Below are 21,538 nucleotides of genomic sequence, written 5' to 3' on the forward strand. Positions count from 1 at the left end.
TGAAAGGGAAATCATGCTTGACAAATCTTCTGGAATTTTTTGAGGATGTTTCCAGTAGAGTGGACAAGGGAGAACCAGTTGATGTGGTGTATTTGGACTTTCAGAAGGCCTTCGACAAGGTCCCACACAAGAGATTAATGTGCAAAGTTAAAGCACATGGGATTGGGGGTAGTGTGCTGACGTGGATTGAGAACTGGTTGGCAGACATGAAGCAAAGAGTAGGAGTAAATGGGTACTTTTCAGAATGGCAGGCAGTGACTAGTGGGGTACCGCAAGGTTCTGTGCTGAGGCCCCAGCTGTTTACATTGTACATTAATGATTTAGACGAGGGGATTAAATGTAGTATCTCCAAATTTGCAGATGACACTAAGTTGGGTGGCAGTGTGAGCTGCGAGGAGGATGCTATGAGGCTGCAGAGTGACTTGGATAGGTTAGGTGAGTGGGCAAATGCATGGCAGATGAAGTATAATGTGAGGTTATCCACTTTGGTGGTAAAAACAGAGAGGGACTATTATCTGAATGGTGACATTTGAAAATGGGGAAATGCAACGAGACCTGGGTGTCATGGTACATCAGTCATTGAAGGTTGGCATGCAGGTACAGCAGGCAGTTAAGAAAGCAAATGGCATGTTGGCCTTCATAGCGAGGGGATTTGAGTACAGGGGCAGGAAGGTGTTACTACAGTTGTACAGGGCCTTGGTGAGGCCACACCTGGAGTATTGTGTACAGTTTTGGTCTCCTAACTTGAGGAAGGACATTCTTGCTATTGAGGGAGTGCAGCGAAGGTTCACCAGACTGATTCCCGGGATGGCATATCAAGAAAGACTGGATCAACTGGGCTTGTATTCACTGGAGTTCAGAAGAATGAGAGGGGATCTCATAGAAACGTTTAAAATTCTGACGGGTTTAGACAGGTTAGATGCAGGAAGAATGGTCCCAATGTTGGGGAAGTCCAGAACCAGGGGTCACAGTCTAAGGATAAGGGGTAAGCCATTTAGGACCGAGATGAGGAGAAACTTCTTCACCCAGAGAGTGGTGAACCTGTGGAATTCTCTACCACAGAAAGTTGTTGAGGCCAATTCACTAAATATATTCAAAAAGGAGTTAGATGTAGTCCTTACTACTAGGGGGATCAAGGGGTATGGCGAGAAAGCAGGAATGGGGTACTGAAGTTGCATGTTCAGCCATGAACTCATTGAATGGCGGTGCAGGCTCGAAGGGCCGAATGGCCTACTCCTGCACCTATTTTCTATGTTTCTATGTTTCCTCTGAACTAAACAAAAAAAAGATTAAAATCATGGGTTGAAGTATACCTAATAGCCAATCTTTCCTTCCTTACCTATCTGGTAAGCTGCTCTTTGTTGTTTGAAATGCTGCAACCGCCAAACACTTCTGAAGCTGAAGATGATTGATTTAATGTCTGGGAACTCAACAGTTTGGCAATTCCCCCAGTAATATTTATGGTGCTGGTGAATAGTAAAATCAGATGCTCTTGGTGGGTATTATATAAAAGCCCCGGGCACATCTTGAAGCAGAACTTCATTTTGACTTGTGGCTTAAATTAAACTATTAATGTGCATTTATATAGCACCTTTAACGTAGAAAAATGTCCCATGCAGAGTCGAAGGGGACATAAAGTATGCGAACAAAGGAGGAGAGATTAGATGGGTGATCAAGAGTTTAATGGGAATAAAGTTGAGGGAGCAGAAGGTAATAATAAAGAATAAAATAAAACGGCATTTTCTCTTCAAGGCCCAAAGAATGGCTAGTGTGCACTGGATCAATCGAATCTGAAGAATGAAGACAACCCACCAGATACATACTGTTTGCATTCATCAGTGTCCACATGCTGCTGAAAACAAATTCAACAGTGTGCAAGATGAGGAGGAGGTGGTCGAGGTCAGAATCGGTGAAGATCTGAAGGGTACAAGCTCAAAATATCAACTGTGTTTTGTCCACGGATGCTGACTAATTTGCTGTTTCCAACTTTTTCTGTTTGCTTCAAGAAAGTTGTTGAAGTGAAGGATTTTTAAATTATTTTTTATTTTAAACAGTAACAAGCTATATAAAACTAGAGACCAGGAGAAAACTTAGAGCAAGATGATTAAATGGGATATCACAGCAATCGACTACAGAAGGTGGACACGAGAAGCAGAGAACACAGCTCCTTGCTGAACAGCTACTCCAACACATGTTCAGGACTTTTATACAGCGTAGGTCTGGAGTACTGTGTAGATTGGTGCAGTTTTGGTCTCACCAGATGTTAGTGAAAACAAAACAGAGGGGCATTACCTAACACATAATGATGGAATGTGATTTTCTTACACTTTTTCAGAAAAAATTGACGGAGCTGTTTATAATGTAAAAACAGCGAATTGCGTGATGTCCCAAGTAAAATTGTTTTAATACAGGTATTGGGTTCAATGGAGCGCTATAGATGCCAGAACATAGAGCCAGGAGCAACTCCAAAGTAAAGCTGCCAGTTTCTTGAAGCCCGTGGCCATGGAAACGAGTTTTCCTATGAGCCTACCAGAGCAAATCCAGTAAAATTTACTTTGGGCTTACACCAGCTGCACAAGAACCACAGTTTGGGAGCTGGCAGTGTTAGCAGCACACTAAACATAATCTAAGAGCAGCTTTAGTGTGCAGATATAAAAAGCTACAAAGAAATCCAACAAATGTGTTTTTGAAGCATCCGGGTTTTATTTGGTGGATTACAATACACCGATAATTATTTCCGAGAACACTCGCTGTATTTACTTTAGTTTTTGGATAACTGTCAAATGAGTTGCCCACATTGGTGGTATGATGGAAGGCTATTTTTTTGTACAATGCACAAGACCCAATATAAAAGTTAAACCTTTCACTAAAGGCCAGATCTTAAGTACACAGCTATACTAAAATACTATGATACCTGAAATGCCACAATACCAGGACGTTACTGCCGTTAAAGAGTACCTGTTTAATTATGTTTTTTGCAGCAGCAATCATCTCTTCATGATAGATGTCCAGAAAGTCTAGCTTTCTTTGCCTTAGTAGCCCAAAAACCAAAGATACCAATCGTTCCTTTAAAAAAATACAAAATAAATACATTTACCAAGCAATATAATCTTCCCTTATAGTAAGCAGGCACTTCTGAAATGATCTAAATCTTTATACTGTGCTTTAGATAGGGCAGAATTTTCCATAAATTTATAAATAAAACCAGCAATTACTGGAAAACATAATTATTGGGTTGTGTTAAAGTACAGTGAAATGTTCACAATAATTTCACTGCATGAAAAACTAACATGATTTATAGTCTGATGAAATGGGAAAAACCTCAAGTTCAACCTCATTTACAAAGAAAAGTCATCTCTATTTGAAATTGTTCCATTCTGGTCATTGATCCGACAACTATAATCTTCTAAAAACCACGTCGGTGGAAAGTGTGACCTGAAATGAACTACAAGAGCCTGAAAAATCATTGAGAGACTGAATGGTTTACAGCTGAACTGGATTGGCTGAGATGTGAACTGGCAAGTTGAACAGCTTACTAGCAAGCATTGTCTAGGCCAGGGGTGAGCAGTTATTTGGGCTGGAGGGCCACTCAACACATTCTGGTGAGCTGTTGAGGGCTGCACACAAACGGTCCCCCCTAAATTGCATGAACGCACACCAATCGCGAAGTCCCGCACATGCCGCTCACCAGCTCCTACCGCTGGAAGAGATACCGCACAAATTTAAAGGGACCATGCACAAAAAAATAATTAGAGGAAACATTGCCGCACACAAAGGGCCTGAAATTGGTGGACCTAGGTGGATAAACCGCCCAAAATCGCGAAATTGATCAAAAAATACCAACATATCAGCGACATTCCGCCGGGCAGTATGCATACCATCTGCCCCTGCACTGCCGACATACTGCCCAAAATTGCCACATTGATCACTTACCGCCAATCTTGCAGACCGCTCTGGAAAAGGTGGTTTTAAGTCAATCTTAAGTCAGCGGTATGCATCTTCACCACCACAGCGATCTGTTTCCCTCCCCCCCCGCAGCAATCTCTCCCCCACCCCCTCCAAGAAGCAATCTCCTCTACACCATCCCTTCCCCAAGAAGCACTCTGCCCTCCCCCAGAAGCACTCCCCACCCCCCCCCATAAGCACTCCCCACCCCCATCCACCCCCAGAAGCAGTCTCTCTCCTCTCCCCCCCGAAGCACTCTCTTACTCTCCCCCTTCCCCCGAAGCACTCTCTTACTCTCCCCCCTCCCCCGAAGCACTCGCTTACTCTCCCCCCTCCCCCGAAGCACTCGCTTACTCTCCCCCCTCCCCCGAAGCACTCTCTTACTCTCCCCCCTCCCCCGAAGCACTCTCTTACCCTCCCCCTTCTCCCGAAGCACTCTCTTACTCTCCCCCCCCCCAAAAGCACTCTCTTTCTCCCCCCCACCCCAAAGCACTCTTTCTCCCCCCTCCCAAAGCACTCTTTCTCCCCCCTCCCAAAGCACTCTCTTTCTCCCCCCTCCCAAAGCACTCTCTTTCTCTCCTGCCCCCGCCCAAAGCACTCTTTCTCACCTCCTCCTCCCCCCCCCCCCACAAGAAGCACTCTCCTCCTTTCCTCCCCCCACCCCCCCAAGCAGCAATCTCTTCCCACCCAAGAAGCGATCTCCCACCCCATCTCAAAGAAGCAATGTCCCCCAAGACCCCCCCACCCCCCATATACCTGCACAGCGCTCTCTACCGAATGTGGTCTGTCTCTCTTGGGGCACGGAGCTTTGCAGCAGCATACATGCGTACAGAACTAGGGACCCGAAGATTCTTGAGTGAAAAGAACTCTCTGCCCGCACACTGTTGGCTGCACTCCGCTCGGCATACTGCCGAAGAAAAGCTGATGAAAATCGTGCGTACCTAGTGGTATGAATCGACATACTACCAGCATACCGGCGAGAAATAGGCGGACGATCAATTTTGGCCCCAAAATGTATTATTTTAACATCCACCATTAAAATTTGTTAGGTCATTTCCCTTCATGTCATTTCCATACTGAATTAAAATACTTATTAACATGCTAACGAAGATACAGGTTTACGAGTCATATTGAAAAGTGCAGAGCCTGTTTCTTCCAAATAGTCTAAATTCATTCTTATAGTGGAAAATGAGATCTCGATTCTGCTTCCATTGACAATTATAAACAAGGTACAAGGCACAATCAAGGATAAAATCATTTATACAATCTTTAAAAATTGCACATGAAAGTGCTACTTTGATGCTTTTGAAACCTCGCTGAGAAATAATTAGGTGACTTGGAAAATGATTTATACGAAATTTACGCCCATCAAATTACTCCTGAGAAAAGCCAAGACGCCAATCGTGTTTGCGGGTTTTCACTTGAGAATGGGCACAAGTAGCACACCATTATAGTCTAAATGAGTGGGCAGTTAGGTGGCAGATGGTAGGGAAATGTGAGGTTATTCACTTTGGCAGGAAGAATAGAAAAACAGAATATTTTTTAAATGGTGAGAAACTTTTAAATGTTGGTGTTCAGAGCAATTTGGGGATCCCTTGTGCAATAAACACAGAAATCTAGCATGCAGGTACAGCAAGCAATAAGGAAGACAAATGGCATGCTGACCTTTATTACAAGGGGCTTGCAGTAGAAGAGTAAAGAAGCCTTGCTACAATTGTACAGGGCCTTGGTGAGCCCACACCTGGAGTACTGTGCACAGTTTTGGTCTCCTTATCTAAGGAAGGATATAATTGCCTTGGAGGCGATGCAACAGAGGTTCACTAAATTGATTCCTGGGATGAGAGGGTTGCCTTATGATGAGAGATTGTGTAGAATGGGTCTATACTCTCTAGAGTTTAGAAGAATGAGACGTGATCTCATTGAACCATACAAAATTCTGAAGGGGATTGACAGGATAGATGCTGAGAGGTTGGTTCCCCTGGCTGGAGTGTCTAGAACTAATGGACACAGTCTCAGCATAAGGGGAAGGCCATTTAAGACAGAGATGAGGAGGAATTTCTTCTCTGAGGGTTGTGAATCTTTGGAATTCTCTGCCCCAGACGGCTATGGATGCAGAGTCTCTGATTATATTCAAGGCTGAGATAGATAGATATTGGGAGTCTAGGGGGATATGGAGATCAGGCAGGAAAGTGGAGTTGAGGCCAATGATCAGCCATGGTGGAGCAGACTCAAGGGGCCGTATGTCCTACTTCTACTCCTATTTCTTATGTTATGTTCTTATTATAATACATATTTCTTCCCTGAGTGTTATTTTATTACTGGGACTGGCCAATGAAATAATTCTCTACAATCCTCTTCCAGTCATGACAATAAACTTAAATTGTTCATGGCATAGGGGAAAAGAGCTTCACTTAAAACAGTGAATGCAATGTCCAATATATCCGGGTAGTTTAGTTATGCCTCCACTTGCTAATTAAGTGAGATAATATTAAAATGTGAATAATTGTGCAAGAATGAATAACCCCACTAACAGTCACTAGTGAGTGCAAACTGTTAAATCGGTAAATTTGAAACAGGCGATCATCACTCCCACTTCTATCCTCCCAATAATTTCTAAACATAAATTCAGATAATAGTCAGACATTTTGTTAAATACACAAAATGCAGTGTAAAATAGTAAAATATTCCATTACTAAATGAATTCAATGATTAATTGATCAATTATGTGTTGTACTGAAAGTCTACGTGGCTGTTTGGTAGAGCAGCTCGACTATGCAGGGCCTCCAACAAGAGAGGTGTTCTCTTTTTGGTGTGCTGTACAGGGGAGCCCGAGGCTTCGCCTGGCCTGAACTACAAACGCATGCCATTACCTGGAGTTCTGGAGCTCTGGGGTCCACGCCATGTCTAAGACGATAATGAAAAACCCCCTGCCATCATACTCTGGTAGAGGAAAGACAAAGCAACGATCTCTTTCTTCAGTAAAAGAGTCATTGAGATGGACAGCCATGACTCGACTGAGACTAATGTGCAACTCCAGCTCACATTCCATTTCCGCCCCATCCAGCGGGCCGGATACAATGAACTGCTGGCCCGGATACGGCCCGCGAGCCCTATTTTGCCCACCACTGGTTTAGACTCAAATAAATAACCATTCAATCCAGTGTACTGAAATCACAGTAACCATCATATTCAGTGTAACATAGCAGCCTCAGCCTAGATTAACATTTTATTTGAGCTCCAAAACAAAGGCTATCCTCAATAGAAATTAGATTCCACTTACCCATACAAACTGAAATCTGCCCATGAACATATTTTGCTCCCAAGAAATTAATTTTCAAAGAGAGAGACACATATAATAGATCTTTCCTTTTTATGATCTTTCTTACATATATTGCACCCTCCCTTTCTGGGATAAAAGCGTTTAAATGTTCAGATTTTTACTCTGAACAAGAGGTAATTTCATTATAATCAACTTATTTCATTTGATTGCTTGATAAATAAATCAGATGGACACTGGATATTTCTACCCCGCCGCCCCCCCGCCCGCCCCCACCCCCCGAACAAAACCCCGGCCACCCCCATCGACAATCACAGTTAAATGGTGTGAAATTCAGTTGCAGTGATATTCACTGGAGGTGAGAGATCGTCAGTGCTATGGACTGAAAACTCACTTTCACACTCTTCCCCATGTCAGATTCAAGCACTCCCAGGTCAGATATAGTGGGTTACACACAAAATAAAACTGCCTGCACTCTATTCCCAACAATGTGTCTTAACCCTAACCTCAGAAAGACTCCCCTATTGCAGCAATGTTTTTCTTGATAGTGTGCACTGAATATTAATATTTTATTTCAGGTATCTTATTTTTGGAACCTGCAAATTATTGTCTCCCAAAATTGTACAATGTACCCGAGGATGAACAAAGGTCTGTAGCCAAGATCATGAACCGTTTAAACTGTCCTCCCTCACATCAACTTTTTCTACAAAATTACATGCTTGCCACTGCATCCACTGCTTGGCAACAATGGTTACAACAAAACACAATGACATTTTGACTATTTTCTAACGTTCCACCATGTGTTTGTCAACCTAGCTCCAAATCACTGACTGTCACGTGATCAAACAGTGCAGCAAATCTATCAACAGCACAGCAGTCTTGCTAGAAACGAAATCCCAACAGACTAAAGCATGTATGTTGTCAAATATAACTGAATACTTCAAATATGACTAAATACTGCATTCAGCTCTGGTTACCAAGAAATAAGATAAATATTCAAGTGCTCAAGACAGTGCAGAGAAAGTCATGTGGCTGAACTCTGTCAGTGGTCTGAATTATGAGAAGACGAGAAAAACCTGTACGTTTCAGCCCGGAAAGGGAGATGCTGAACGAAGTATACAAGATTGTAATGTGTATAGGAAAAGTTAACTCGGAATATTACTTTAAACAGGGAATAAACAGAAAACTGGGTTAGACGAGGAAATGGTAATTTTAGTACTGAAATCAGGAAATTCTTCTTCATACAAACAGCGATCAAACTTACAGGTAGTGGAGGCAAAACCATGGAATCATTTAAGAAACAACTGGATGCTACAATTTTGGGGGAGGAAAAACATTAGGATCTCTCTGGATGGACAAATTGAGATGGGTCAACTGGACTTCATTTGTAATTATCTTCTGATCTTGTAAAATAAACTCCGTGTCGGGCTACACAACCAGCGATGCACCCAACTTTATATTGGCAGTGTTACCCAGTCACATCACTATATAGAGACTGAATTTGCACACTTAGACAAACTAAAACAAAACAAATGATCTCTGCATTTAGTTGCAAGATTGAGGAAAGTTTAAATCCAGAATACTTCAATAAAACTAAAATAAGTACTTTCACATACCTCCTCTAACACCTGATCATCTTCCAATGGTCTATTTAAGTCACTATGAGCATATGTAGAAAAATCTGCTATCATCATTTTATCTATCAGTCTCTCCAGCTCACATAGCTGTGAACCAAGGTGCCTGAAAAATGGAGAAAACATTAATAACTGAAATGTGGAAATATTTCTCAAACAAATGGATCTCAAGCACAAATAATTGCACCAGAGGATTATAAATATATACTTTTAAGAAACGACCTTGTCTACACAATGTAATAAAATATAACCAGTAACTTCTATATGCTTTTTTGGGATATATGTTTTCAAAAGGGTAATGTACGATTCAGGCGAGTCCATTTGATTATAAATCATTACTGGTATATCAACCCTGGTATAACAATGCTTTCTATTTAAAGGCAATCCATTAACTGTACACAAATTAGTTATTATATAGTGCATAGGTGTACAGTGTATTCACATCAACAAATGTGCATTGATTGAATACTCAGTATGTTAATGAGAGGCAATTTTCACTTCTCGCCAGTGGAATGGATTGGTTATTGTGAAAGTCCAGGTATGAGGACCAGTCAGAAATCGGAAATTACACAACAAACAGTGAATTTACCAACTTATTATAAAATTCCAGTTTTCTGCAAAATAATTATGAATGAAGCAGCCTCATTAATGAGCACTAACAAGACACATTCCTTCCATTCTATCCCTGAATTTGCAATGTGAAATTGAAGTAAGGAGTATATCGGATATTTGTATTTAGTAGAATCTCTTAATAGCGCAAAAATAGACACATTTGACGATTTGTAGGTATTTGAAAATATCCTGGAGAAAGTAGAATTCATAACAGCTTTTAAAAAAGGGAAGTAAATAAATATTTGAAAAACAAGAATGCAATAGCATACATGGAACAGCAGGGAATGCAACCAGACAGCTTTCAGAGACCTGCACAGCACAATAGGACAAATGGCCTCATTGTGTGCTGCAAAATTCTGATTCAAGTTGTACAATAGAAAAAGTTAAGGAAGATTACTTGTTTTTGAGCATCACTTCCTTCAAATAAACTCTACAACCTGAGGAAGAAAAGAAACCAACTAAAAACTGGGAACAAAGTACAAACATACACACTAAAGATCACTTCAATTCCTGCATAGAGCTGCTCATAATGCCCTTAAACATATGTACTCAACTCTCCCCGATGTAAGTAAGTGCTAGTGTTGCCCTGAGCCACACAGACCAGGAAGATATCAAGTTCAATCCCTGATTTATGGTGAGTTAACTGACCTCAGCTAAACCAGCATTAAGGGCACTACAACTGGCCAGAGTCCCCCATCTGCTAGAAAGGAAAAAAAACAAAAATCACCCAGGGCTCCTGAACTGATCATGACATAAGATAAGAAATAGGAGCAGGAGTAGGTCATTCGGCCCTTCGAGCCTGCTCCGCCATTCAGTAAGATAATGGCGGATTTTCTACCTCGATTCCACCTTCCTGCCCTATCCCCGTATCCTTGGTTCCCTTCGTATCCAAAAATCTTATTGATTTCAGTCTTGCATATACTTAACGACTGATCATCCACAACTGAGTGTACAATATTCCTCAGATTCACAACCCTTTGAGTGAAGACATTTCTCATCTCAGTCCTAAATGGCTGTTCCTTTATTGAGACTTTATTCTAGACTCCTCAGCCAGGGAAACATCTTCCCAGCATCTACCCTGTCAGGCCCTTTAAGAATTTTATGTTTCAAATGAGATCATCTCATATTCTTCTAAACTCTATGGAATATAGGCCTAGTCTACCCAATCTCTCCTCATAGAACAATCCCCCCATCCCAGGAATCAGTCTGATCAACCTTGTTGCATTCCCTCCAAGGCAAATATATCCTTCCTTAGTTAAGGACACCAAAACTATACAGTATTCCGGGTGTGGTCTCACCAAGGCCCTATTTAATTGCAATCCCTTGTAATAATCGTTATCCAGTGATCCCTGCTAGAAAGTGCATAAATGTGAGAAAAGAATCAGGCTCTGTTGCGATGCTCCCAGTCAAAGAATCTACTGACAATCAATACAAAGAATGGTCATTTGGACAAGATACAGGAGAGTCCCAGCCACCAATGGAATCAATCTCCAGCACATGTCTGCATCGTCAGAAAAGAGTGGGTGAAAGTGATGAAAGGCGAGAGGAGGACATTCACTCACTACCATATGCCAGATAGAAAAAACTTCTACTTATATGGCAGCTCATCACAGGCAGCATAATGTATTTAATGGAAAGAAACATTACAAGGCACTACAAAAGAGGTAAAGAAAATTGACAAAAGCAGCAAGGGGAAATTAGCTTGTGCTTGGTCATAGAAATGGGTCTTCAGGTCAATTCAGAGATAGAAAAAGTAGAGGTTTAGGGAACGATAACAACAATGAACAAGAAATGCATTTTTCAAATCATGTCAGGAAATATTTAGTCCATTTTAACATCTTTACACAAAATGCTATCGCTTCTGTCTCCTTAAATTAATTTTCAGAGCAGGGGAAAGATATTAGGTGCAAAAGTTACTCTTTCAGATGCTTTATTTGGCAGCAATGCTGCATAGAAATTTGCATTTATTTACCATATATTTTTCCAATAACTCAAAACACCACACACAGTATAGTGACATATGCACACAAACATGGCACACAGCAAGATCCCACATACAGCAATGCAATAAATGAGCAGTTAATATGTTTTTGGTTGAGGGAGAAATGTTGGCCTGGAAAACTCAGTTTTTCAATTAGCAGCATGGGATCTTCAACATCCAATTCAACAGTCACACAAAGTCTCAGTTTAACATCTGATATAAAGGGAAGACACCTCAGTAGTACACTGGACCATGTCTGAGTTATATGGTCATTCCTGGAGTGGATCTTATACTTTTAATCTTCTGACTCAGAAGCGAGTTCCCAAACTGAGCCAAACTGGCAGACAGTGCTTAATTCAGCATAGAACATTCACGATAACAAAGCTGAGAATATAGAGCAAAAAGGTATGAAAGATGTGCCAGGTGGAATTAGATATCTGTATTTAGTAGTATGGGTTATGGGGGTTTAGTTCCTCTGGAGGCACTCCTGAGCTTTGATAGCACTTTGGTGCGACTGCTGGGTTTGTGAGCATGGCAGGGGGGTGGTCGGGTGCAGAGATTCTTTGGTCAAGCACCACTGTGGAGGGTGGAGTTCGGCAGAGGTTGCCATGAGATGAGTATTTGGTAAATATGTGGATTGTAGATGTCAGTTAATAGTGAGAGAAGGGCACTTTAGATCTAGCAGTACCAATTTGTAACTTCATAAAGACATCTCTGGAAACTTTAAGTTTAGTATTTTGTGATCAGTTCTTGCAAGTACTTTGGTGCCTGCACCAGTCGCTGTGTGTGTGTGTGTGTGTCTCTGCACCTCAGACATCAGTAATTAGAATGTTTAAAACTTTATTTTGATCAGTAGGAATTTCAGTTACGGAGGAAAAAAGTTAGACAAATATTTAAAAAAATCATTTTGGGTGATTCGATTGCTTCATTGGCATCCTGTTGCAGTGAAAGGGGATATGATATTCCTGTTAGAAATTATTGACATAGGGTTTTTACACTGTGACATGCTTACATACAGGTTTTCTATTATAAAAGCTATGAGGAAGTAAGAATAATGGTCACAGGATATGTGCTGTGCAGAAGATTTTTAATAGATGTGCTAACGATATAACATTCCAGTAACAAAGCGGCCAAAAACCTTTCCTAGCCCCATCAACCATGCGAGAGCAAATGACCAAAGATAGTCATTGTAATTGGTGTGCACCTTTAACACAGGAGCTGCTTCAGAAATCTAACATGAGATTTGGGATCTCCATATTTATAGCATAGCTTATGGTGTCATCTCCACTTACATATGCACAAAATATTTTAACAGGTGACTTTGGGTGAAGCATTACGTACATGATATTTTGATCTATAGGAAATTGACAAATTTCAACAACAACTTGTCTTTATATAGTGCCTTTAACATGGTGTATCAGCTGTGGACAACACCTTCCATCACTTTGCTGATGACTGAGAGTAGACTGATGGGCCGGTAATTGGCCGGATTGGATTTGTCCTGGTTTTTGTGGACAGGACCTACCAGGACAGTTTTCCACATTGTCTGGTAGATGCCAGTGTTGTAGCTGTACTGGAACAGCTTGGCTAGAGGCATGGCTAGTTCTGGAGCACGACAGCCGGGATGTTGTCAGGACCCATAGCCTTTGCTGTATCCAGTGCGCTCAGCCGTTGCTTGGTATCACGTGGCGTGAATCAAATTGGCCAAAGACTGGTTTCTGGTGGGGACCTCAGGAGGACTGAAGATGTTTGCAAACGCTTCAGCCTTGTCTTTTGCACTCACATGCTGGGCTCCATCACCATTGAAGATGGGGATATTCATGGAGCCGCTTCCTCCTATTTACTATTTACAATCTGTATTAATGACTTGGATGAAGGGACAAAGTGTAATGTAGCCAAGTTTGCTGATGATACAAAGATGGGTGGGAGGAGGACACAAAAAATCTGCAAAGGGATATAGACAGGCTAAGTGAGTGGGCAAAAATTTGGCAGATGGAGTATAATGTGGGAAAATGTGAGGTTATCCACTTTGGCAGAAGAAATAGAAAAGCAAACTCATCATCATAGGCAGTCCCTCATATAGAGGATGACTTGCTTCCACGCCAAAAAGGGATGAGTTCACAGGTGTTTCAATGAAGGACCTAATATTCCAGGTCCTGAACTACATGTTGAAAGGTGGATACAAAGTATAATTTGAATGAAGAAAAATTGCAAAGTACTGCAGTACAGAGACCTAGGGTCCTTGTGCATGAAACACAAAAAGTTAGTATGCAGGTACAGCAAGTAATCAGGAAGGCAAATGGAATGTTGGCCTTTATTGCAAGGGGAAAGAGTATAAAAGCAGAGAAGTCCTGCTACAATTGTACAAGGTATTGGTGAGGCCACACCTGGAGTACTGCGTACAGTTTTGGTCTCCGTATTTAAGGAAGGATATACTTGCATTGGAGGCTATTCAGAGAAGGTTCACTAGGTTGATTCCAGAGATGATGGGGTTGACTTATGAAGATAGGTTGAGTAGGTTGGATCTGTACTCATTGGAGTTCAGAAGAATGAGAGGTGATCTCATCGAAACATAAGATAATGAGGGGGCTCAACAAGGTGGATGCAGAGAGGATATTTCTACTCATAGGGGAAACTAAAACTAGGATACGTAATCTCAGAATAAGGGGCCGCCCATTTAAAACCGAGATGAGGAGGAATTTCTTCTCTGAGGGTTATAAATCTATGGAATTCTCTGCCCAAGAGAGCTGTGGAGGCTGGGTCATTGAATATATTTAAGGTGGAGATACAACAGATTTTTGAGCAATAAGGGAATAAAGGGTTATGGGGAGCGGGCAGGGAAGTGGAGCTGAGTCCATGATCAGATCAACCATGATCTTATTAAATGGCGGAGCAGGCTTGAGGGGCCAAATGGCGTAATTATGTTTTTATGTTCTCCTGTTAGTTGTTTAATTGTCCACCACCATTCATGACTGGATGTGGCAGGACAGCATTTAACAAAAACATTATGGAAGAAATACAATTAAACAAGGCCTTGTAAAGTTACAGCAAATTTCCCCAGTGTCAATCCTCAAAACATCAATTGAAAATTAATTGCATCAATGGATTCACAGAATTTTAACCATATGTGAGCCATGGCAGCAGTCTTGTGTCTCAATTACACGCATGATCATTTATACGTGGCCACACCTCTTTCCTGCATTTTAAAATGGATACAATAGGTTATTACAACCATTAGCTGTATCTTTGTGAACATCATCGTTCTATTTGAACTCTTGACCCATGTTGATCTCTTTCCTCCATTTTTAAATCATGTTCTCTAGCCTGTGATTTTTTTGGAAAAGGGTCCCACCTGCCTTTCTCTTTCAAGTGCTACTGGCCCTGCTTTGCAGTTCCAACATTTTCTGATTTTATATCAGAGTTGCCACATTCAGATTTTTAACTGTTAGTTTTTAAATATGTTTTTATTTTGATTTAATAGAGCTAAGTATTATGTTATGGGGCTCAAATTTCCCCAACCCCTTTTTCTGGCGCCCTCACCAGAAATGCACCGCTTTTGTCCGCCTCCAAGCGCGCCGAAAATCTTCCTCCCGATTCTGGCCGCTCCCCAGCCTCTCCTCGGTGGTGGCGTAGCGTGGCCCAGTGGATTGGGTGTGGAGCCAGGTCCCGGTGCTGAAAACAGTGCCGGGACCTCTGCAAATGCGCACTAGAGTCTGCGCACATGTGCAGTAGCACCTGACAAGCCGAATCTGTGAGTGCGCGCTGCAGGCTGTGTGGGAGGGGCCCAAAACAAGCCGTCCCTAGCCCTGGCCGAATGGGCTCCCTCATCGGCAGCCCGCTGTGTTCCCTAAGGGAGGACTTCTATTTTTTATTTGTTATTTATTGATTGATTGATTGCTTATTACTTTGGTCTTGGTGCTTTAGATGCAAGGTTCCTTCTATTTTTTTATTTTGTTAATTAATTGCTTATTACTTTTTGTGCTTGGTGCAAATGTACTGCTTTGTTTAGTGCTTGGTGCTTTAAATGTATTTATGCTTCTTTAACGTTGTTGTGAAGTTTAGTGCTTTGCAAGGTCCCCTTCCCACCCCCTATCTCTGGCTGCCTGTGCTAATTTCTTAAGTCACCGCAAGGTTTTTCTGAACTTACAAGAGTGCCCACTTACGCTGGCCTAAGTTAGTTTGGAGTAACTTTTAGCTGGCTAAACTTGCTTAAATGGCCAAAACAGGTGTAAGTGGCTGGTAACGCCCCCTTTTGAAAAAAAAAACAAAATAAAAAAAAAACCAGCTCACTTACACTGGCGCAAATTAAATGGCCAGAATTGCAACTAAAAAGATATTCCAGAAAAATCAAATTGCTCCAAAAAAAAACGGAGCAACTCATGGGAAATTTGGGCCCTGGAGAATAAAATACCATTAATGCTTACAAGCAATATATAGTTAATGAAAAGTGAGCTTTGTAACATCACCTACCTGAAACTATGAATCCCTTGAAGCTCCTGTTGTAGCACCTCCTGCGTTGTTGCAATTAGGTCTAGTGCCCCAACAAACTCAGAAGTGGACAGCAATAACTGTACTGTCGGCTGTGTTTGGTGAACAGTGGCCATTAACTTTAATTTATTATACATCTTTACACAGTTATTTCTAGTCACAGCAAGTCTCAATATTTGCAAAGATCCTTCGCACATTACTTTGTCAATCTGGGCGATTTTATCACGAAGCATTTTTACGGCTTGCGAGGTTTTGGTGAGGTAGTCCTGCAATTCATGTTGAGAGGTCATAGCGTGGAAAAAGGCATCAGAACGGAGAGAAATCTGGTGCGCTATGTTCACTTCCACAACATCCAAATAATGGCTTAACTGCAAAATAAAATGCATTATGCATTAGAATCATAAAATTTTACAACACAGATGGCTATTTGGTCCATCACAACTGCACTCTGAAACAGCTATTGATATAGTAGCTATTGATATAGTAGCTCTTCCAAATGTTTCTTTTTCAAATATCTCTCCACTTCCCTTTTAAAATGGTAATAGATTCTCCTGGTTTCTGGTAGGATCTTCCATACCTTAATATCCCACTGCAAAAATAAATTCTCCTAACCTTTTCCTTTCTTCTTTTGTAGATGTTGCTTAAATTTTTGCCCTCTTGTTAATGATTCACTGGCCAATGGAAATAGATCTTCTCCAATTTACTTTATGAAAATCCCTCATTATTTTGAACACCTCTATCAGATCTCCTAACCTTCTCCAGCAAGGAGACCCAGTTTAAAACCCATCATGCCCAGCATTAGTAAATCTCAATGACATCCTTCCTAAAATAGGGCACCCAAAATTGGACGGCATGTACTAACTGCAGCCTAACCAATGATATAGCTTCCACCTTCACTCCTTTAAGTCCAAAGTTGCACACTTGAGCACGTTTGGCACATAACTAGATTAGCTGTCCATCCCAAGATCCAGTTGGATCATTTCGTGTTCTTCTTTGCCACAACCACCCACTATTCTAGGATCAGCCTGGAGACAAAAGATAACCCCTTACTTCTTTTTTCTACTATCAAACACCTCCTTAAATGCCTCCTGTCCATTCAACTCCAACAAGCGAGGAGATCATGGACATCTTTCTCAGCAAGAGGCAGACGATCCATTCGGCTGCCTTTATTTCTTTATCCCCTTCCCATTAATCCAAACCACCCAAGCCTGCTGGCCCATCTCTCTTCAGTTTCTCTAGGAAACTATAGACCAGTTAATCTAACATCTGTCGTTGGTGAAATACTGGAATCCATTATTAAGGAAGCAGTAGGACATTTGGAAAAGCATAATACAGTCAGAGACAGCATAGATTTATGAAAGGGAAATCACGTTTGACAAATTTGCTAGAGTTCTTTGAGGATGTAACGAGCAGGGTGGATAAGGGGGAAACCAGTGGATGTGGTATATTTGGATTTCCAGAAGGCATTCGATAGGGTGCCACATAAAAGGTTACTGCACAAGATAAGAGTTCACGGAGTTGGCGTTAGTTAGCTAATCTGCTAGCCATGCTAGTATACCAACAGAAAACAGAGAGTGGGAATAAAAAGATCATTTTCTGGTTGGCAAACGGTAACTAATGGGGTGCCACTGGGATTGGTGCTGGGGCCTCAATTATTTACAATCTATATTAATGACTTGGATGGAGGGACCACGTGTAATGTAGCCAAGTTTGCTGATGATACAAAGATGGGTGGGGGAAAGCAAGTTGTCAGGAGGACACAATAAATCTGCAAAGAGATATAGACAGGCTAAGTGAGTGGGCAAACATTTGGCAAATGGAGTATAATGTGGGAAAGTGTGAGGTTATCCATCTTGGCAGGAAAAATAAAAAAGCAAATTATTTAAAATGGAGGGAAATTACAAAATGCTGCAGTACAGAGGGACCTGGGGGTCCTTCTGCATGAAACACAAAAAGTTAATATGCAGGTACAGGAAGGCAAATGGAATATTGGCCTTTATTGCAAGGGGGATGGAGTATACAAGCAGGGAAGTCCTGCTACAACTGTACAGGGTATTAGTGAAGCCACACCTAGAGTACTGCGATTAGTTTTGGTCTCCTTATTAAAGGATGGATATACTTGCATTGGAGGCAGTTCAGAGAAGGTTCACTAGATTGATTCCGGAGACAAGGGAATTGACTTATGAAGAAAGGATGAGTAGGTTGGGCCTATACTCATTGGAGTTTAGAAGAATGAGAGGTAATCTTACTGAAACATAAGATGCTGAGGGGGCTCGACAAGGTAGATTCAGAGAGGATGTTTTCCACGTGGGGGAATCCAGAACTAGGGGCCATAGTTTAAGAATAAGGAGTCACCCATTTAGAACCGAAATGAGGAGGAATTTCTTCTCTCCGAGAGTCGTAAATCTGTGGAATTCTCTGCCCCAGAGCTGTGGATGCGCGGTCATTGAACATATTTAAGGTGGAGATACAGATTTTTGAGCGATGAGAGCGAAGGGTTATGGGGAGCAGGCAGGAAAGTGGTTCTGAGCCCAAGATCAGCCATGATCTTATTAAATGGCCAGCAGGCTCTAAGCTTAAGTTTGAGAAAAAACGTGATGAGGTCCTACAAGACGACTTTAGGGAGCTTGGAGCTAAAATAAAAAGTAGCTCCTCAAAAGTAGTAATCTCGGGATTGCTACCAGTGCCACGTGCTAGTCAGAGTAGGAATCGCAGGATAGCTCAGATGAATACGTGGCTTGAGGAGTGGTGCAGAAGGGAGGGATTCAAATTCCTGGGACATTGGAACCGGTTCTGGGAGAGGTGGGACCAGTACAAACCAGACAGTCTGCACCTGGGCAGGACCGGAACCAATGTCCTCGGGGGAGTGTTTGCTAGCGGTGTTGGGGAGGGGTTAAACTAATATGGCAGGGGGATGGAAACCTATGCAGGGAGACAGAGGGAAATAAAATGGGGGCAGAAGCAAAAGATAGAAAGAAGAAAAGTAAAAGTGGAGGGCAGAGAAACCCAAGACAAAAATCAAAAAGGGCCACATTACAGCAAAATTCTAAAGGGGCAAAGTGTGTTAAAAAGACAAGCCTGAAGGCTCTGTGCCTGAATACGAGGAGTATTCGTAATAAGGTGGACGAATTAACTGTGCAGATAGCAGTGAACGGATATGATGTAATTGGCATCACGGAGACATGGCTCCAGGGTGACCAAGGCTGGGAACTCAACATCCAGGGGTATTCAACATTTAGGAAGGATAGGCAGAAAGGAAAAGAAGGCGGGATCGCATTGCTGGTTAAAGAGGAAATTAATGCAATAGTAAGAAAGGACATTAGCTTGGATGATGTGGAATCGGTATGGGTGGAGCTACGGAATACCAAGGGGCAGAAAACGCTAGTGGGAGTTGTGTACAGACCACCAAACAGTAGCAGTGAGGTTGGGGACAGCATCAAACAAGAAATTAGGGATGCATGCAATAAAGGTACAGCAGTTATCATGGGCGACTTTAATCTACATATTGATTGGGCTAACCAAACTGGTAGCAATGCAGTGGAGGAGGATTTTCTGGAGTGTATTAGGGATGGTTTTCTCGACCAATATGTTGAGGAGCCAACCAGAGGGCTGGCCATCCGAGACTGGGTGATGTGCAATGAGAAGGGACTAATTAGCAATCTTGTTGTGCGAGGCCCCTTGGGGAAAAGTGACCATAATATGTTAGAATTCTTTATTAAGATGGAGAGTGACAAAGTTAATTCAGAAACTAGGGTCCTGAACTTAAGGAAAGGTAACTTCGATGGTATGAGACGTGAATTGGCGAAAATAAACTGGCGAGTGATACTTAAAGGGTTGACGGTGGATAGGCAATGGCAAACATTTAAAGATCACATGGATGAACTTCAACAATTGTACATCCCTGTTTGGAGTAAAAATAAAATGGGGAAGGTGGTTCAACCGTGGCTAACAAGGGAAATTAAGAATAGTGTGAGATCCAAGGAAGAGGCATATAAATTGAAAAGCAGCAAACCTGAGGACTGGGAGAATTTTGTAATACAGCAGAGGAGGACAAAGGGTTTAATTAGGAGGGGAAAAATAGAGTAAGAGAGGAAGCTTGCTGGCAACATAAAAACTGACTGCAAAAGCTTCTATCGATATGTGAAGAGAAAAAGATTAGTTAAAACAAACGTAGGTCCCTTGCAGGTGAATTTATAATGGGGAACAAAGAAATGGCGGACCAGTTAAACAAATACTTCGGTTCTGTCTTCACGAAGGAAGACACGAATAACCTTCCGGAAATATTAGGAGACCGAGGGTCTAGTGAGAAGGAGGAACTGAAGGAAATCCTTATTAGACGGGAAATGGTGTTAGGGAAATTGATGGGATTGAAGGCTGATAAATCCCCGGGGCCTGATAGTCTGCATCCCAGAGTACTTAAGGAAGTAGCCTAGAAATAGTGGATGCATTGGTGATCATTTTCCAACAGTCCATCGACTCTGGATCAGTTTCTATGGACTGGAGGGTAGCTAATGTAACACCACTTTTTAAAGAAAGGAGGGAGAGAAAACGGGGAATTATAGACCAGTTAGCCTGACATCAGTAATGGGGAAAATGTTGGAATCAATTATTAAAGATGAAATAGCAGCACATTTGGAAAGCATGACAGGATTGGTCCAAGTCAGCATGGATTTATGAAAGGGAAATCCTGCTTGACAAATCTTCTAGAATTTTTTGAGGATGTAACTGGTAAAGTGGACAAGGGAGAAGCAGTGGATGTGGTGTATTTGGATTTCCAAAAGGCCTTTGACAAGGTCCCACAAGATATTGGTGTGCAAAATTAAAGCACGTGGTATTGGGGGTAATGTACTGATGTGAATAGAGAACTGGTTGGCAGACAGGAAGCAGAGAGTCAGGATAAACGGGTCCTTTTCAGAATGGCAGACAGTGACTAGTGGGGTGCCGCAGGGCTCAGTGCTGGGACCCCAGCTATTTACAATATACATTAATGATTTGGATGAGGAAATTGAGTGTAATATCTCCAAGTTTGCAGATGACACTAAGCTGGAAGGCAGTGAGAGCTGTGAGGAGGACGCCAAAAGGCTGCAGGGTGACTTGGACAGGTTAGGTGAGTGGGCAAACACATGGCAGATGCAGTATAATGTGGATAAATGTGAAGTTATTCACTTTGGTGGCAAAAACACAAAGGCAGAATATTATCTGAATGGTGACAGATTAGGAAAAGGGGAGGTGCAACGAGACCCGGGTGTCATGGTACATCAGTCATTGAAAGTTGGCATGCAGGTACAGCAGGCGGTGAAGGCGGCAAATGGTATGTTGGCTAGGGATTTTGAGTATAGGAGCAGGGAGGTCTTACTGCAGTTGTACAGGGCTTTAGTGAGGCCTCACCTGGAATATTGTGTTCAGTTTTGAACTCCTAATCTGAGGAAGGACGTTCTTGCTATTGAGGGAGTGCAGCGAAGATTCACCAGACTGATTCCTGGGATGGCAGGACTGACATATTAGGAGAGACTGGATCGACTGGGCCTGTATTCACTGGAGTTTAGAAGGATGAGAGGGGATCTCATAGAAACATAAAATTCTGATGGGATTGGACAGGTT

The 21,538-nt window shown here is 42.0% G+C and overlaps 1 protein-coding gene across 7 annotated transcripts in view; it reads right to left on the bottom strand.

The window, feature by feature from the left end:
• Window positions 1–21,538, bottom strand: part of vps54 (VPS54 subunit of GARP complex) — a 142,195-nt gene that overhangs the window by 80,319 nt on the left and 40,338 nt on the right. For all 7 annotated transcript variants that reach the window (XM_070889763.1, XM_070889764.1, XM_070889760.1 and 4 more), the window contains exons 7-9: window positions 15,920–16,305; window positions 8,839–8,962; window positions 2,959–3,066 (exon numbers count right to left, since the gene is read on the bottom strand). In XM_070889763.1, coding sequence (XP_070745864.1) covers window positions 2,959–3,066; window positions 8,839–8,962; window positions 15,920–16,305 — 618 coding nt within the window. The remainder of the gene's footprint in view (window positions 1–2,958; window positions 3,067–8,838; window positions 8,963–15,919; window positions 16,306–21,538) is intronic.

The sequence above is a fragment of the Pristiophorus japonicus genome, chromosome 9 (genome assembly GCF_044704955.1).
Source record: "Pristiophorus japonicus isolate sPriJap1 chromosome 9, sPriJap1.hap1, whole genome shotgun sequence".
Taxonomy (NCBI): domain Eukaryota; kingdom Metazoa; phylum Chordata; class Chondrichthyes; family Pristiophoridae; genus Pristiophorus; species Pristiophorus japonicus.